Source organism: Panthera onca, chromosome E1 (genome assembly GCF_046562875.1).
Source record: "Panthera onca isolate mPanOnc1 chromosome E1, mPanOnc1 haplotype 2, whole genome shotgun sequence".
NCBI lineage: Eukaryota > Metazoa > Chordata > Mammalia > Carnivora > Felidae > Panthera > Panthera onca.
In genome coordinates this window covers 30,653,290-30,666,713 of record NC_138352.1, presented here as the reverse complement: position 1 = coordinate 30,666,713, position 13,424 = coordinate 30,653,290, and the positions used below count along the sequence as shown (strand labels likewise).

The following is a 13,424-nucleotide window of genomic DNA, read 5'->3' as shown; positions in this document are numbered from 1 at the left end:
TTCCCACATTCTTCTGGGTGCCTTTCTCACCAGACTATGAGCAGGGATGGCATTCTTTCTGTCTCCCCAGCCTGGGCCCTGGTGCATAAAAAACTTCAGTGATTATTACTCAAAACAACAGACAAAAAGGAAAGCACCAACTTTACATCTGGCCCAAAAGGGGGCCTGGGATGGACACAGAGGAGGCAGGACAAATGAGCTGAACTAGACCTGGAGCTCACCGGGGTCTAGTGAAAGCACAGCTTGTGGGGAGGTGAGCCATTCGGGCTTGAGGGGCACCAAATCAGCTGAGGGTGTGGGGGACTGCCATGGAGGCATCTCAGGGGACAGGGATGACCCTGGAGAAGTACTTTCCTTGCTCCTGCTTCTTCCACATCCCCATCTGGGAAGTAGTCATAGCCATCCCAGCCCCATCCGGTTCCCAGGGGTTCTTTGGAATAATAATAACAATGACAATGATGAAGATGAATCTCCAAGTAACAAAAACACTATCAACACTAGCATGTGCAGGGCACTGACTATGTGCCAGGCACAGAGCATTATGCCAACAACCTCAATTAACCATCATCCTATGAGTTGGTGCCTGCTGGTGTCCCCATTACACAGGTGGCATTAAAGGGCTTGAATAAGCTGTGGCTCAGCACCCAGTGGACAGGAAAGTAGTTGGTGTATGTAAAAAAAGTACCCACTTGGAGGCCCAGACTACCCGAAATTTCCATGTGCTTTCTTGTTCCTTGTTTCAAGGATGGCTCCAGAAATCCCTTGCTTCACCCAGAAGCCTTCCTGAATATTTCTGCATCAGTGCCTCTGATACCTCCAGGGAGACCTCCCTGATTATTCTGGTTGTACTGACTTCCCCAGCTCAGCCCCCTGAGTATGCAGTGCTATTTCCCCACCCTCCCCCCATTTATACCTAGTTGGACACCAAGTCACCCCAGATGAACTGAGAGTCTTAGGTCTACCCCAGGCAAGTGATCCCTGAGGATGGACACCAGGATCCTTCCTGTGCCTTTACAACACAGTGACCAAGCCCTCCAGCCCTACCTCTTCTTTGTTGGCGTAATCTCTGCTGACCTCTTCTCCTGCAGGATGGCAGGGTTCCCACTGGGGACAGCAGCTCTTCTGCCCATGAGGGGCACCATTTCCTTAGTGTGGACATTCATGACTGGAACACAATCACAGCACAGATGCTTAGGTTGAGTAGGCATGGAGGAGCTTCAGGGGGCTTCAGACCCCCATGTGTCACCATGTGGCCCCTGATCATACCCCAGGATAAGGATCTCACTCTCCACCTTCCCAGGCTGCCAACTCTTCCCAGGGACAGGGAGATTGTCCCCACAATTTCTCCTGCTCCCTACTCCAGCATCCCTGCTCCTGTGCAGCCTAGGAGAGCCCAACAGAGCTTCTAGGTAGAGACCACCATGCCCTTAGCTTCTCTCAAGACATCATCTCCAGCCACCAATATTCAGGTGGACTCCCAAGAATTAGCTCTGCTTTTTCTAATGTCCTTATCAGATTTTGAGCTATCCTCAACAGAATAAGACTATCACATCCTTTACTCCAGACACTATGCTCATAGTAATACAGCCTCCAGCCTCTCTGGTGTTTTGGATTTCTTAGCACCCTGGTAGTCTCTGCAGCTAACACACTGATTATCTTTGTGTCATCCACCCAGAGCTGAGTGCAACCGGCCTTGTAGCTATCTGTCCATTGGACTCCCTTCTCACCTGAAGGGAGCAGTGGAGCCCCCTCCCCAATGCAGAGGAGGCAGCCCCTCAGTCTTGAACTGTTTTACTGATGTTCATACTGATGGAGCTGGATGCCATGTTGGCATCCCTCTGAGGGATATGCTAAAGAGAGGGACTGACGTGTCTTTTGAGGACACTAAGGGGACCTTAGAGGTTTCTCTGTATAGGAAAGCCTGAATAAAGACCAGGGCTCAAGAAAGTTAGCAAGTGGCAAGAAGCTGGTGTGGTTGCAGAACCTGGGGAGTTCATGGGGACCACTGGCAGGGAGAGGCTCAGAAGTAGGTGGGGCCATGTTGTATGGGCCTGGAACATCAGTCAGGAGCTGCGGCTGGTCCCAAGGGCAGTGGGGCATGGGAGGGACCTGGGTTACATAGGAGACAGCCATTTTAGAGGAAGGTGGAGTGGAGGATGGAGGAGACCAGGCCATGGGGCTGGGAGGAGGCTGCCGTGGAGGCCATTGGCATGGGTAAGTGTAGGCTGGCCATGTAGGATGAGATGGACAGGGCAAAGGTTTGTGTGGACAGGAGGTGACTCTACAGTAGATGGGGGGGGGGGCATTCTCAACTTGAACAGCCCCCAGAGAACTCCCTCAGAGTCATGGAGGTGGGGGCAGAGGACAAATTTCTATAGGAAGAGTCCAGGTGGGTGGGATGGAGCCAGGGCCACTGGTAACCTTGGTCCAAATAGGAAAAGTTCCTGGAAAAAGTGTCCGGAGCAGTTTGCCATCAGACCGCAGTGAGGTTGGGAAATGGGACAGGCGTCCTCCCCCAAAATTAGCAGCCCTGGGAAAGGAGGAGTTATCCAGGGGAGGGCTTTGGTGTTGGAATGCAGGTACCTTGGGGCAAGGACCTTTGAAGAGGGGCCTTAAGGCCAGGTGGGTGGAGTATCCTACTGAGAGAGAATCATGATCATGTGAGTCCCTGACTATATCCACAGTTACAGGATGAGGCTGGGTGGCCTTTACCACCTTCCTCAGCCCACAGTGGCTTATGGTCAGATACGGCTAAAAGGTTGAGCTAAACCAAGAGTGAAGGAGAGGGATGCAGGGCATGTCTCTTACCCCTCTCTGGGCCTCTGTTTTCTCTTCTGATAAATGGACTGAATGGACCCAAGGACCCTATGGCTCTCACCTATGACAGCTGGCTGCTCCCTCCTCCCTGCCCTGGGCCCATGAGTTGGGGCAATTCTGGGAAGGTGGGCAGGAGAGGGTCAAGAAAACTCTGGTCTGAAGCTATAATTAGCAGTGATAATTAACTCCCTGAGTCACCCCACAAACCCTGCATTCTCACCTGTGGGACTCTCTCGCTGCCTTGCCCTCGCTGTCTCTGGGATTGGGCTTCCTCACCTGGGAAGTGCCTCCCAAGTCCTGATACTGACTGGAATGGCCTTCCCTGGAAGACAGACCAGGCCTGGGGGCCACGGGGAGCCCCTGCAGCTGCTGGCTCAGCACCTGTGAGTTGCCTGGGCCTTGTCTCTCTCAAGCTCTGGGCTACCTCATCTCATCCTTACCCCCTTACACTCCTGCCCCAGAGAGCCACATCCCTGGGGCCTGCTGGTGGGGACAAGAACCTCACTTCTGCCCCTTGGAGGGTGTGAGCCCTTCCCCCTCTTCAAGATCTCCAAACCTCAGGGAAGTTTCCTGGGTCCATCAGAACCTGTGCTCTGGCACACTCCCTGGGCCAAGAGCTCACGTCTAACTTTGTTTCTCCTGCTAGAGATCCAAGCTTCTTCCCAACCCCTCCCCCAAGGCCTATCAGCAAAGGGTGGATGTGACCTAAAGGACCCCTTAGGTCTTTGCCCTAGGGTCCCCTAGGACCTTGGAGGGCACTGGTTGCCATGTGTGGTGAGGACTCACCTGGTAAGGTCCGGGTGGTGGTGGCTGCCCTTGCTCTGAGATCACCGCATGTCCCAGGCCCAAGGACCCCCAGAGGGACTATGGCTGAGGCGGCGGGAGGCTCTCATCATAGGCAGGGAGATGGCTGAAATGAGGCGTCGGAGGCAGAACTGGCTGGGCCACCTGCCCTAGGCGCCAAGCAGGCCACACCCACCAGCCATAGCTGCAGCGCCCGCCCACCCACATGCCTTGCCTGAGTCACCCCCACACCCACACAGCAGCCCAACCTGGAAGAAGGCAGGGGAGGCAGCAGGTGCCAAGGCTGAAGTTCTGGACCCAACTCTTTTCTCTCTTGTATTTGATGTATCATGAGCCTCAGTTTCCACAACTGAGAAATGGGAATTATAATACCTACTTCCCATGGATGCTGTGAAGAGTCAAAGAGATCATGCTGGTGAGAGAGCCTAATGAATGGTCAAGTGCTCTGCCCTGAGCTCTGGGAGGAAAGGCCACAGCCAAGCACTGGCCTGGTTGATCCAAAGGTGGCCAGCCCCGAGACTTGGTATCTGTCCGTCAAAGTCTGGGATCAGACCTTTCCAAAGACAAAGGAAGTCTCCCACTCAAAGCTTACAACCAGATATTATGTACTTCAGACCTTGGGGCCAGACAGCCTCACCCCTTTCTGGCTATATGACCTTGAGCCAGTCATTCCTCCCGTTTCCCACCTGTGAAATGTGCATAATAAATCCACCTTGCAGAATTACTTGAGAAAACACACAGAAAGGACTTGAACAAGGCCCAGAGCACAGAAAGGACTCAAGAAACAGTAACAGCTATTAATTCATATTGGCTTTATCATCCCAGTTGATTCTCCTGGACCACCTGGGCCACCTGCCAACAGGCCAGACCATGGGGAAGACTCTGCCCCCCTCCTCACCCAGGCTGCAGCTGTGAAGGGGGTGGAGCTAAGGCTGGGGCAGCCATGCCTGTCTCTTGTCACTCAGGAATTGCATACCTGTTCCCGCTGGCAAGACAGGACTGGGAGGGAACAGGAAGTGTTGCCGACAGGGATGTAGCACCCGTGACTGATGCAGCAGGGATTTTCCCAACTGTCATCTGGGGCAAGTCCCTCTGGCTCTCATCACCACAAATGGCCAGGCCTGGAGAGAGGCAGGAAGCAGGCTCAGGCTTCTGACCATGGGGCAGCAGGACCTGTGGCCGGTAAGGGGCAGGAAATCTGGCTTTGGGGCCAAGAGGCTTTAGTGTGGGTGAAGTAGGGTCCCCGCTCTTGCAGTTTGACATCAAGGGGGGCCCGGTTCCCACAAACATTGCCTGAAACTCCTTCATGAAAGCCTGATCTTGGATCAATCATCGTCTTCCCTCTAAGATTCAATTAATTGCCCCTCTGACTAGCCCCTTGTCCCTTTTAGCTTGCTTCTCACTGCCTCAGAACCCTAGGGGTGAAGCTGTTGCCAAATTTCAATGTTTACATTTTGCCTGGTGTTAGCACTTTTTCTCAAATACCAGGCTAGAGCTGCTCTAAAAGGCCCCTGTCCTCCACCCAAATACACTTACTCTGCCCAGCAAGGAGTAAGGGGAGCCTCCGCTGCTGTGCATGGAGCAGGGAGCAGGTCAACGACAGAGTCAGAGCCACTACCCCCCACCCTCCTACCCCAGATACAAGGAAACAGCAGCTCCTGCCATCTGAGCTGGTTTGCATTCAATCCCGTTTAAACCAACACATTGTGAGAGCCCACAGTAGGAGATAAGGCAGGGAAACAGGGGCCAGTGTAGGATTCAGAACTGGAGAAAGCAGTCTCCACCCTCAAGAAACTGTGGGCCACACAGGAGACAGGCTCAGGCAGGAACCATGGCCCCACTAGGCAGGTCATAAGGACAAAAAGGGCTGAGGTCACTGAGGGGGAAGGAAATCCCTCCCATGGGGAAGTCAGGGATGGGCTCAGGGAAGCGAGAGCATTTGGGCTGAACTTGGAAGGAGGGAGGACTGCCTACACAGGAAGAACAACAGGAGCAGGACTGGGAGGCAAGAGATCCAGGCACTTTCAAGGAGTGGTGATGAGCTTGGGTGACACACAAGCTCGGTGGGGTAGCAGACAGGAGTTGCAAGTCAGGCCCCAAGCCGCTGAGTCAGCCCTGACCCCTTAATCACAGAAGGCTGCGCTGGTCCAGCCTCAAGGGGGAAGGAGCCCTGTTGGGGATGTTGTCACCAGTGCGGTCAGGCAGGGAACTGACCCAGCTCAGCTGAGTCAGCACCCCAGACCAAAGACAACACCTCCACCAGTGGAACCCCAGGCTGCACTTGCTGGGGCTGCAGGTGAGACGGATTCCCACCCGTGTTTGGGGCCCTCATAGCACAGTGGAGCCAGGAGTCCTGCCTTCTTCTGCCAAGCCTGGAGCCCCGCAGAACCCAGTATTGCGCACTCAGCCTTGGACACCACATGGGTGACTTTTAGCACTCAGTCACTGCAGCACCGGGGCCTGGGAACCTGGAAGGACCAATAAACTGCCCTCCGCAATCCAGCTCCTCGTTCCTCGTAGCAGCCATGAGCCATGCTGTGCCCACCCTTTATCAGTGACTTCAGCTCCTTCTGTGACGGTGCGTGAAACAAGCAGAGCCTAAAAAAAAGAAAACAGTGACCAAAGGAACCTCCCAGATGCGCTGTGTGTGCGGAACAAAACACAAAGGGGAAATGCAGCCCGTGGCCCGGATGGGATGGGGCAGCAAGAGGGAAAAGGGCAGCCATTAGATATTCCTGCCCTAATCTCGCTCCCCAGAGGCCTGAATTTTAGGCAGCCCCTGGACATTTGCCCTACGTGGGGCCCCATCTCACCAGACTGGGGTCAGCGTCTGTCTGCCCTGAACTGTAAAACGACCACAAAGGACATACTGGGCAGGAATCAAGCACAACCTCACCTCCTCCCTATACCCCCCAAGCCCTGCAGACATCAGGCTCTGGTGGCAGGCACACAAGCTCTCCCCTGAAGAAAGAGGTGGAAGAGAAAGGGTGAGTGCACACAGGGATGGGCCAAGGCCTTGACCTGGTCTAGGAAATACACCATTTGGTATAGTGAAGAAGGAGGAAGGACTGAGAGCCAGGCAGAGCTCCATCAACTGCCTCAGGCCTGAACAGATCCACCCTGACAGTGGTCAGGAGAAGCCCTGTCTGCATCCTAGCAGGCCGCAGATATCTCCAGGCTAGGAGAGCTCAGCAGCCTCCCCATTGGGGATTCTGGCTTGTGGCTCATCCTGCCTCCAGGTGATGGAGGGAGGGACACAGGGACAGAGAGAAATAAGGAGACAGTGACCACCACAAAGGGGAAAGAATGGGCTAGTTGCATGTGTCCTTCTTTAAACAACGCAGGTTTACACAAAAGGTTATGATCATTCATTTTACAAAAGGACACCCACAAGCTTCCTTCCAGCTCTGAGTAAGTCTGAAAGTTGCAAATATCTGACATCTACATGACACCTTCAGAGAAAGGCTTACAGATAAAGCGAGGGGTCTCAGGCCCACAAGAGGAAGCACGTCTACCTTCCCCAGGGATGGACTGGCATGCCCCAGCACCTTCTCAGCCAGGTTGCCTGGCACCGCAGGTAAGTTCCAGGCTTTGGAGTCACACTGCCTGGGGTCAGACCCAGGCAATGCTCTTTGTTGACTGTGTAACCTTACTAACTGTCCCAGCCTCGGTAGTATGCGCACACACACACACACACACACACACACACAGAGCCAACTCGCTATGCTAGCCCAGTGACTGGCACAAAGTTCACAGTTGATATGATATTTACCTATTTATTTATTTACTTGCTTACTTACTTATGTATTTGATGGACAACAGGATGGATGGAGGTGGAGATACATACCACTGCAGGGGAGCAGGACGATGGTCACAACAAATAGAAGATCATTAAAAAACTCTTGCCACATGCTTTTGAGACAGGGTTCCATACTTTCATCTGAACAGCAATAGAGCTAAAATTTTTGGAACTGTGATGGATCACACAGAAGGAGGAAGTCACTCTGGAAAAACCTGATTCCACCAGAGCTGGGAATAGGGCCAGCCTCCCCCACCTTCTCTGAGGAATAAACGACATCACCCCCAGACCACTTTGTTCAAGGAAGGTATTAAACCCAATACTGAGAACAGCTTCAGCATTTTACATTGAAGGACATGTTCTAAGAGGTGTTTTCCTGGGCCTCATTCACTTTTAGTCCTAGTGATAGAAAATAAAATAAAATAGGGGCATCACATACGTCCACATAAAGATACATCATTCATGATACTTAACAAAGTCTGTAAAAAAAAAAAAAAAAAGAGAGAGAGACAGAGAGCGAGCAAAATCCTTTCCTTTTAGGAGACTCACTTGGGGACAGTGAGAGTTGGATGGCTATCTCTTCCCAGGCATCCAACAATGCTTCACACAGCTTGTCCAGGGCAGGCGAGGAAAGTGCCGAGGCAGGCACAGACCAGGCCAGGCTGCTGAGAGTGCCGTATGGCAGCAGTGGCATATCCTGAGGCCCAATAGTGTTAAGAGAACCCTGTAGGGGTCGCTCATTTCTCCCCTAAAGCAGCAGGATCCTTGACGACCTCAGCATCTTCTGGCTTGAGGGAACCTGCAAAGTGCCTCAGATGAACCTCCTCCGGCTGGCCAGGGTGCCTTTCTCTTGTACTTGTGTCTCTTAAGAGGGGAACCAGGGCAAAATTCTTCCAGTTTCTTCCTGAAACTGAAGGGTAAAACATCATTACTGCCTTGGATGCTGCAAGCAGCAATAAACACTTATTTGTTGGCCTTACCAATCTCCAGATGAAAGGAGACCCAGACATTTCGGTGCTTCCTGAGACACATGGATACATGCCATTGCCTCTTTCCTTACCCGCTTAAGGAGCCTCATCTTCTCTGGCACTTCCTAAATTCTCTTCCTTCACGTTAACCTGACTTGCAGGGGCCTCATGAGAGCCCATTGCTTGCCTTTCCCAGCTTCCATTTCCCCCCTGCCCACATGGGAGGGAGACCAGGTCTCCACAGAGCAACACTGGGACCTGCCCCATGGTGGCTCCACATCACATCAGCTATAGGGTGATGGACACCAGCCAAAGAATCAGGATTTGGGGACCAGGCCCCACCAAGGCACAGCAAATTGGGAATAGTGCCCAGGAAACCATGATGATACCAGGCCTTAAATGGGGCTCTCATATATGGGCAGGAAGCTCCCGAAGGGGGTCCAGTTGTTTCCCCCATAGCCATCTCCAGGTTCCCAGCCACCTAGGCAAAATGACAGTGAAGAGGGAAAGCTGTACATGTTCTCCTCCCACTGCCAGAGCCCTGGTCAGCCAAGGCCTCTGGTTGGCCACCCTGGGTCTAATCTCTCTGGAAAATCAGCCTAAATTTATACCTCCCACTCTTAGGTCACAATTCAGGCTCCTTTGCTAATGTCAAAGGTGTCAGGAATATGGGAGGCTGGTCCATCATGACCACTCCAGCTGAAGTCTCCAGGTCTCAGTATTTACCCCAGGCCTGCAGGCTGACACTGGCCTGCCCCCAAACACAATCTAATACCAAGCATCAACTCCTGAAGGATGATCCCTTGGGGAACGCAGGCATAGAAGCTGGGTTCATGGGGATACAGGCCAGGTCTCATTGAGACACAATCTTCTGGTTGGCCTCACAGACTGCTTGGCCCAGCTCCAGCTCAAAGGCTCTCAAAGGAGGCAGGGGCTCCCAGTGCCCACTTCCCACAGTCCTAATGCCAAGACTCCCACACATGCCCTCCCTAGTGCCCTCCTTAGTGCTCAGCTACTAACCACTTTTCTTCCCTGGCCTTTCTCTTATACATTCCTTTACCCCTTCCCAATCACAACACACTTTGTGGGTGGGAGAGTTCCTTGTTATCTGAATTATATGACTATTCATTACTAAAGTGTCCATGTTACAAGGTTGTACAGGAAAGCAAAATCCTCAGGAAATATTCACTAATTAATTATAAATGTAAAATCAGGGAACCTCTAACCATCTCTGGCCCCAACCCCAAGTAACATGAATGAATAAGTGTGTCCCTGCCACTTAGCCAATATAATATCTCAGTGAATGTGTAATGTTAGAAGCAGCCAACAATGTCATGCAAACACAATGTAAATCAACTGCAAAGTGAAACACCAAGTCTCTTAAAGATGTGGGGTTTCACAAAATCAATAGGAGTGATGTCGGACACCTGCTCAAATTACAGACAAAGCCATCTTTGAAAAGTTAGACCAGGTAACAATTGAAGAGATAATCAATAAGTATTATGGCATGACACAGGAAGTGCTTCCAGTGAAATTCGTGGGAAAATTACGGGATTGCAGGAAGCTCTTGGGAAAACTGATTACGCCCTTAAGTAGTTTTCCAAAGTAAGCCTCTTGTTAAAATAGATTTCTACTTCCAGCTCTGATGGAGTGTCTAGTACTAGGCTAGCCACTCTGCTGTAAACAACCATAAAACAGGATAAAATACTTGCAATAAATGTTTCCAGACATAGGACACAGACTGGAAACTGTGATTGCTGAGAGAAGTGAAACTGACAAAGTGAGCCCCATGATTGCGCTGATACTTTGCTTAGGGACAATTTCTCTGACCATGGTGCAGCACACAGGAGTCCAAACAGAGTATGGCAGTGCCTCTGAGCTAAGGAAGAAGAGATCAGGGTTTGGAGCAGCCAAAGCAGCTAGAATCTGTGGGACAGGGTGCAGGAGAAGAGGAAGAAGGGAGCTGTAGGGGTGGAGGTCCAGAAGTCTCTGGGATGGGTTGCTGGATCATACCTGCACAGTGTGAGACCACATAAGGCTCACTAGGCAGTGGTCACTATGGGGCTGAAAGTGGGACAGAAACACTAGAAGCTGAGCAGTACTGAGTGGAGAGACCACCACATTAACACTTTTTTTTTTCCTACTATGAGGATCAAGCTAAAATACCAGAAATACCCTATTTACTCTACATGCCCTAGAGTAAGGTCTACTCAAGACCCACCCACCCTAACAAAGCCTAAAACTAAGCCCTGACAAGATCCTCAGGGGAAACAGTTGGGAGGTTGAGTCCCACAAGTTTTATGGGATTGGCAAATAACTTGGCATTTCACATATCTACCATAATAAAGTTTAAAATTAAGTGTATACAAGTTCAGGGTGATTCATCATCAATAATTGAACTGCCAATTAAAACAAAAATTCGGGGCACCTGTATGGTTCAGTCGGTTGAGCGTCCGACTTCGGCCTAGGTCATGATCTCACGGTTTGTGAGTTCGAGCCCCACATCGGGCTCTGTGCTGACAGCTCAGAGCCTGGAGCCTGCTTCGGATTCTGTGTCTCCCTCTCTCTCTGCCCCTCCCCCACTCATGTCTGTCTCTCTCTCTCTCTCTCTCTCTCTCTTTCTCTGTCAAAAATAAACATTAAAAAAAATTGTTAAAAAAAAATTCAACCCAGAGTCTCTACAACATATTATCCATAATTCCCAGTATACAATTAAAAGTCACTAGACATGCAAAGAAACAAGGAAATGTGACTCACAGTAAGGGGGAAGAAAAAGCAGTCAATAGAAACTGACTCCAAGATGGCCCAGATGTTGGATTTAGCAGGCAGATAACTTAAATCAGCTATTATGAGTATGTTCAAAAAAAAAAAAAACAAAGGAAAATATGGTCTTGATGAGAGGACACTAGAGAATCTCAGAAAAGAAATGAAAACTACAAAAAAAAAAAAACCAAATAGAAATTTAAAAACCAATAGCACAATACTTGAAATGTAATAGTCACTGGATGAGCTTAATAGCGGTTTGGAGATGGCTGAGTATAGTATCAGTAAACTTGAAGACAGATCAATAAAACTTATCAAATTTGAGAAACAGAAAAAATTAAGGAAACATGACCAAAATCTCAGAAACCTATGGGGTAATGTCAAGTAATCAAAAATACATGCAACTGGGGTCCGCAAAAAAGAAGACAGGGAGAGTGAAGCAAAATATATATGGTTTCCCAATTTGATGAAACACTGACATACAGATTGAAGAATCTCAGGCAAACACCAAACAGGATAAAACCAAAGGAAACCAAACCTGAGCACGTCTTAGTCAAACTGCTGAAAACCAAAGATGAAGAGAATATTTTGAAAACAGCCAGAGAAAAAAAGACATATTACATATAGTAATGCAAATAATGAGCTACTTTCCATCAGAAACAATGGAGATCAGTGGAGAAAAATAGTGTTGGAAAAAACTTTTTTAAAAAAAGAGGAAAAATATCTGTTAACCCAGAATTCTTTATTCAATGAAGATAGTCTTCAAACATGAGAATGAAATGGACATTTTGACTACTTCACATCCATTAAGTGGCGAGGACAACCAATACACCACCACAAAAACCCAGAAAATAGCAAGTGTTGGTGAGGATGTGGAACCCTCATGTATTGCTGGTGGGAATGTACAATAATGCAGCTGCTATAGAACATAGTTTGGCATTCCTTAAAAAGCTAAACACAGAATTACCATATGACCCAGCAGTTTAATTCCAAAAGAATTGAAGGCAGGGAGTCAAACAGAATCTTGGACACCAATGTTCACAGCATTATTCACAATAGCCAAAAATGTGGAAACGATCCTAATGTCAATCAACAGATGAGTGGATAAATAAAACATGGTATATACATACAATGGAATATTACTGAGACAGAAAGTAGAATAGAGACAGAGGGAAAAATAGGAGTAATTGTTCAATAGGTAAAGAGTTTCTGTTTGAAATAATGAAAAGGTTTTGGAAATAGTGGTGAAGTCTGCACAAATTGTGGATGTAATTAACACCAATGAATTGAACACTTAAAAATGGTAACTTTTGTGTTACGTATATTTTACCGCAATTTTCTAAAATCTAAAAACAAAGAGTTAGTGCAAAATTGTAGTTATAACTCAAAATGTGTTCAATAAAAACTAGGTTTGCTTCATTCTTTTTTTTTTTAAATGTTTATTTACTTTTGAGAGAGAGAGAGAGAGAGAGAGACAGTGTGAACAGGAGAGGGTGACAGAGAGAGAGGAGGGAGACACAGAATCTGAAGTGGGCTCCAGGCTCTAAGCTCAAACTCACAAACAGTGAGATCAGACCTGAGCCGAAGGGGCTCAGGTTGCGGGGCGAAGAAGGCCTCCAAGGAACAAGGAACAAGGAACCCCAAGGCTTCACCTGCCCATCATCAGGCCACCTCTGTGCTACAGCACCCTTCCCTCACACCTCACCTCTGCCTGAGCGCAGAGAGAAGCTCAGGGTGCGCTTGATGCCCTCACAGTTGCCCGGGTCTTCATTGATGATGCCCACATTGGTGTTCCAGGTGGTCCAGTTGACCTCATCCACCCTGCAGGGCAAGGAGACAAGGGAGTTGGGAGCTGATGGCCTAAAAGCCATGCCTATCTTCCCGGTTGAGGGCTTGGTGCCACAGGCCAATCCCAAGAAGCCCATAGAGCAGGATAGGGAGACATAGCCGGTAAGGGGAAGGCTGCAAAGGGCCTGCGTTTTGGACACCACCCCCAAAGCTGTATTCTCTGACCATATCATGGGGCCCAAGGACTTTAAATATTGGATTCCTGGTTCTGACTCTGATCATTGGATGACCCCTTTTGGACACCTCATTTTCCAGTAGGTCTCCTATGCTCACAGCTCAGCCTTGGGATAGCCCTTTACCTAACTACAGATGGCCTTGGGAGAGTCCCCTATGCACATGACTGGTCCCAAGAGGCCCTGAGGAAGGCTTCTGTATCCACAGCTGGCTGCAGTGAGTCCCCTATGCCCACAAAGCCCTAGAATGGC

General features: G+C 49.6%; 2 protein-coding genes across 10 annotated transcripts in view; both read right to left on the bottom strand.

The window, feature by feature from the left end:
* Positions 1 to 1,173, bottom strand: part of TRPV3 (transient receptor potential cation channel subfamily V member 3) — a 33,815-nt gene extending 32,642 nt beyond the window's left edge. The window contains exon 1 of the mRNA XM_060646999.3: positions 1,045 to 1,173. Within this exon, the coding sequence (XP_060502982.2) occupies positions 1,045 to 1,163 (119 nt within the window). The 5' untranslated portion in view covers positions 1,164 to 1,173. The remainder of the gene's footprint in view (positions 1 to 1,044) is intronic.
* A 6,210-nt stretch (positions 1,174 to 7,383) lies between these two features.
* The window catches only part of TRPV1 (transient receptor potential cation channel subfamily V member 1), a 37,617-nt gene continuing 31,576 nt past the window's right edge, over positions 7,384 to 13,424 (bottom strand). For all 9 annotated transcript variants that reach the window (XM_078437609.2, XM_078437610.2, XM_078437605.2 and 6 more), the window contains 2 exons: positions 12,857 to 12,972; positions 7,384 to 8,330 (listed from right to left, as the gene is read on the bottom strand). In XM_078437609.2, the coding sequence (XP_078293735.1) occupies positions 8,158 to 8,330; positions 12,857 to 12,972 (289 nt within the window). In that variant the 3' untranslated portion in view covers positions 7,384 to 8,157. The remainder of the gene's footprint in view (positions 8,331 to 12,856; positions 12,973 to 13,424) is intronic.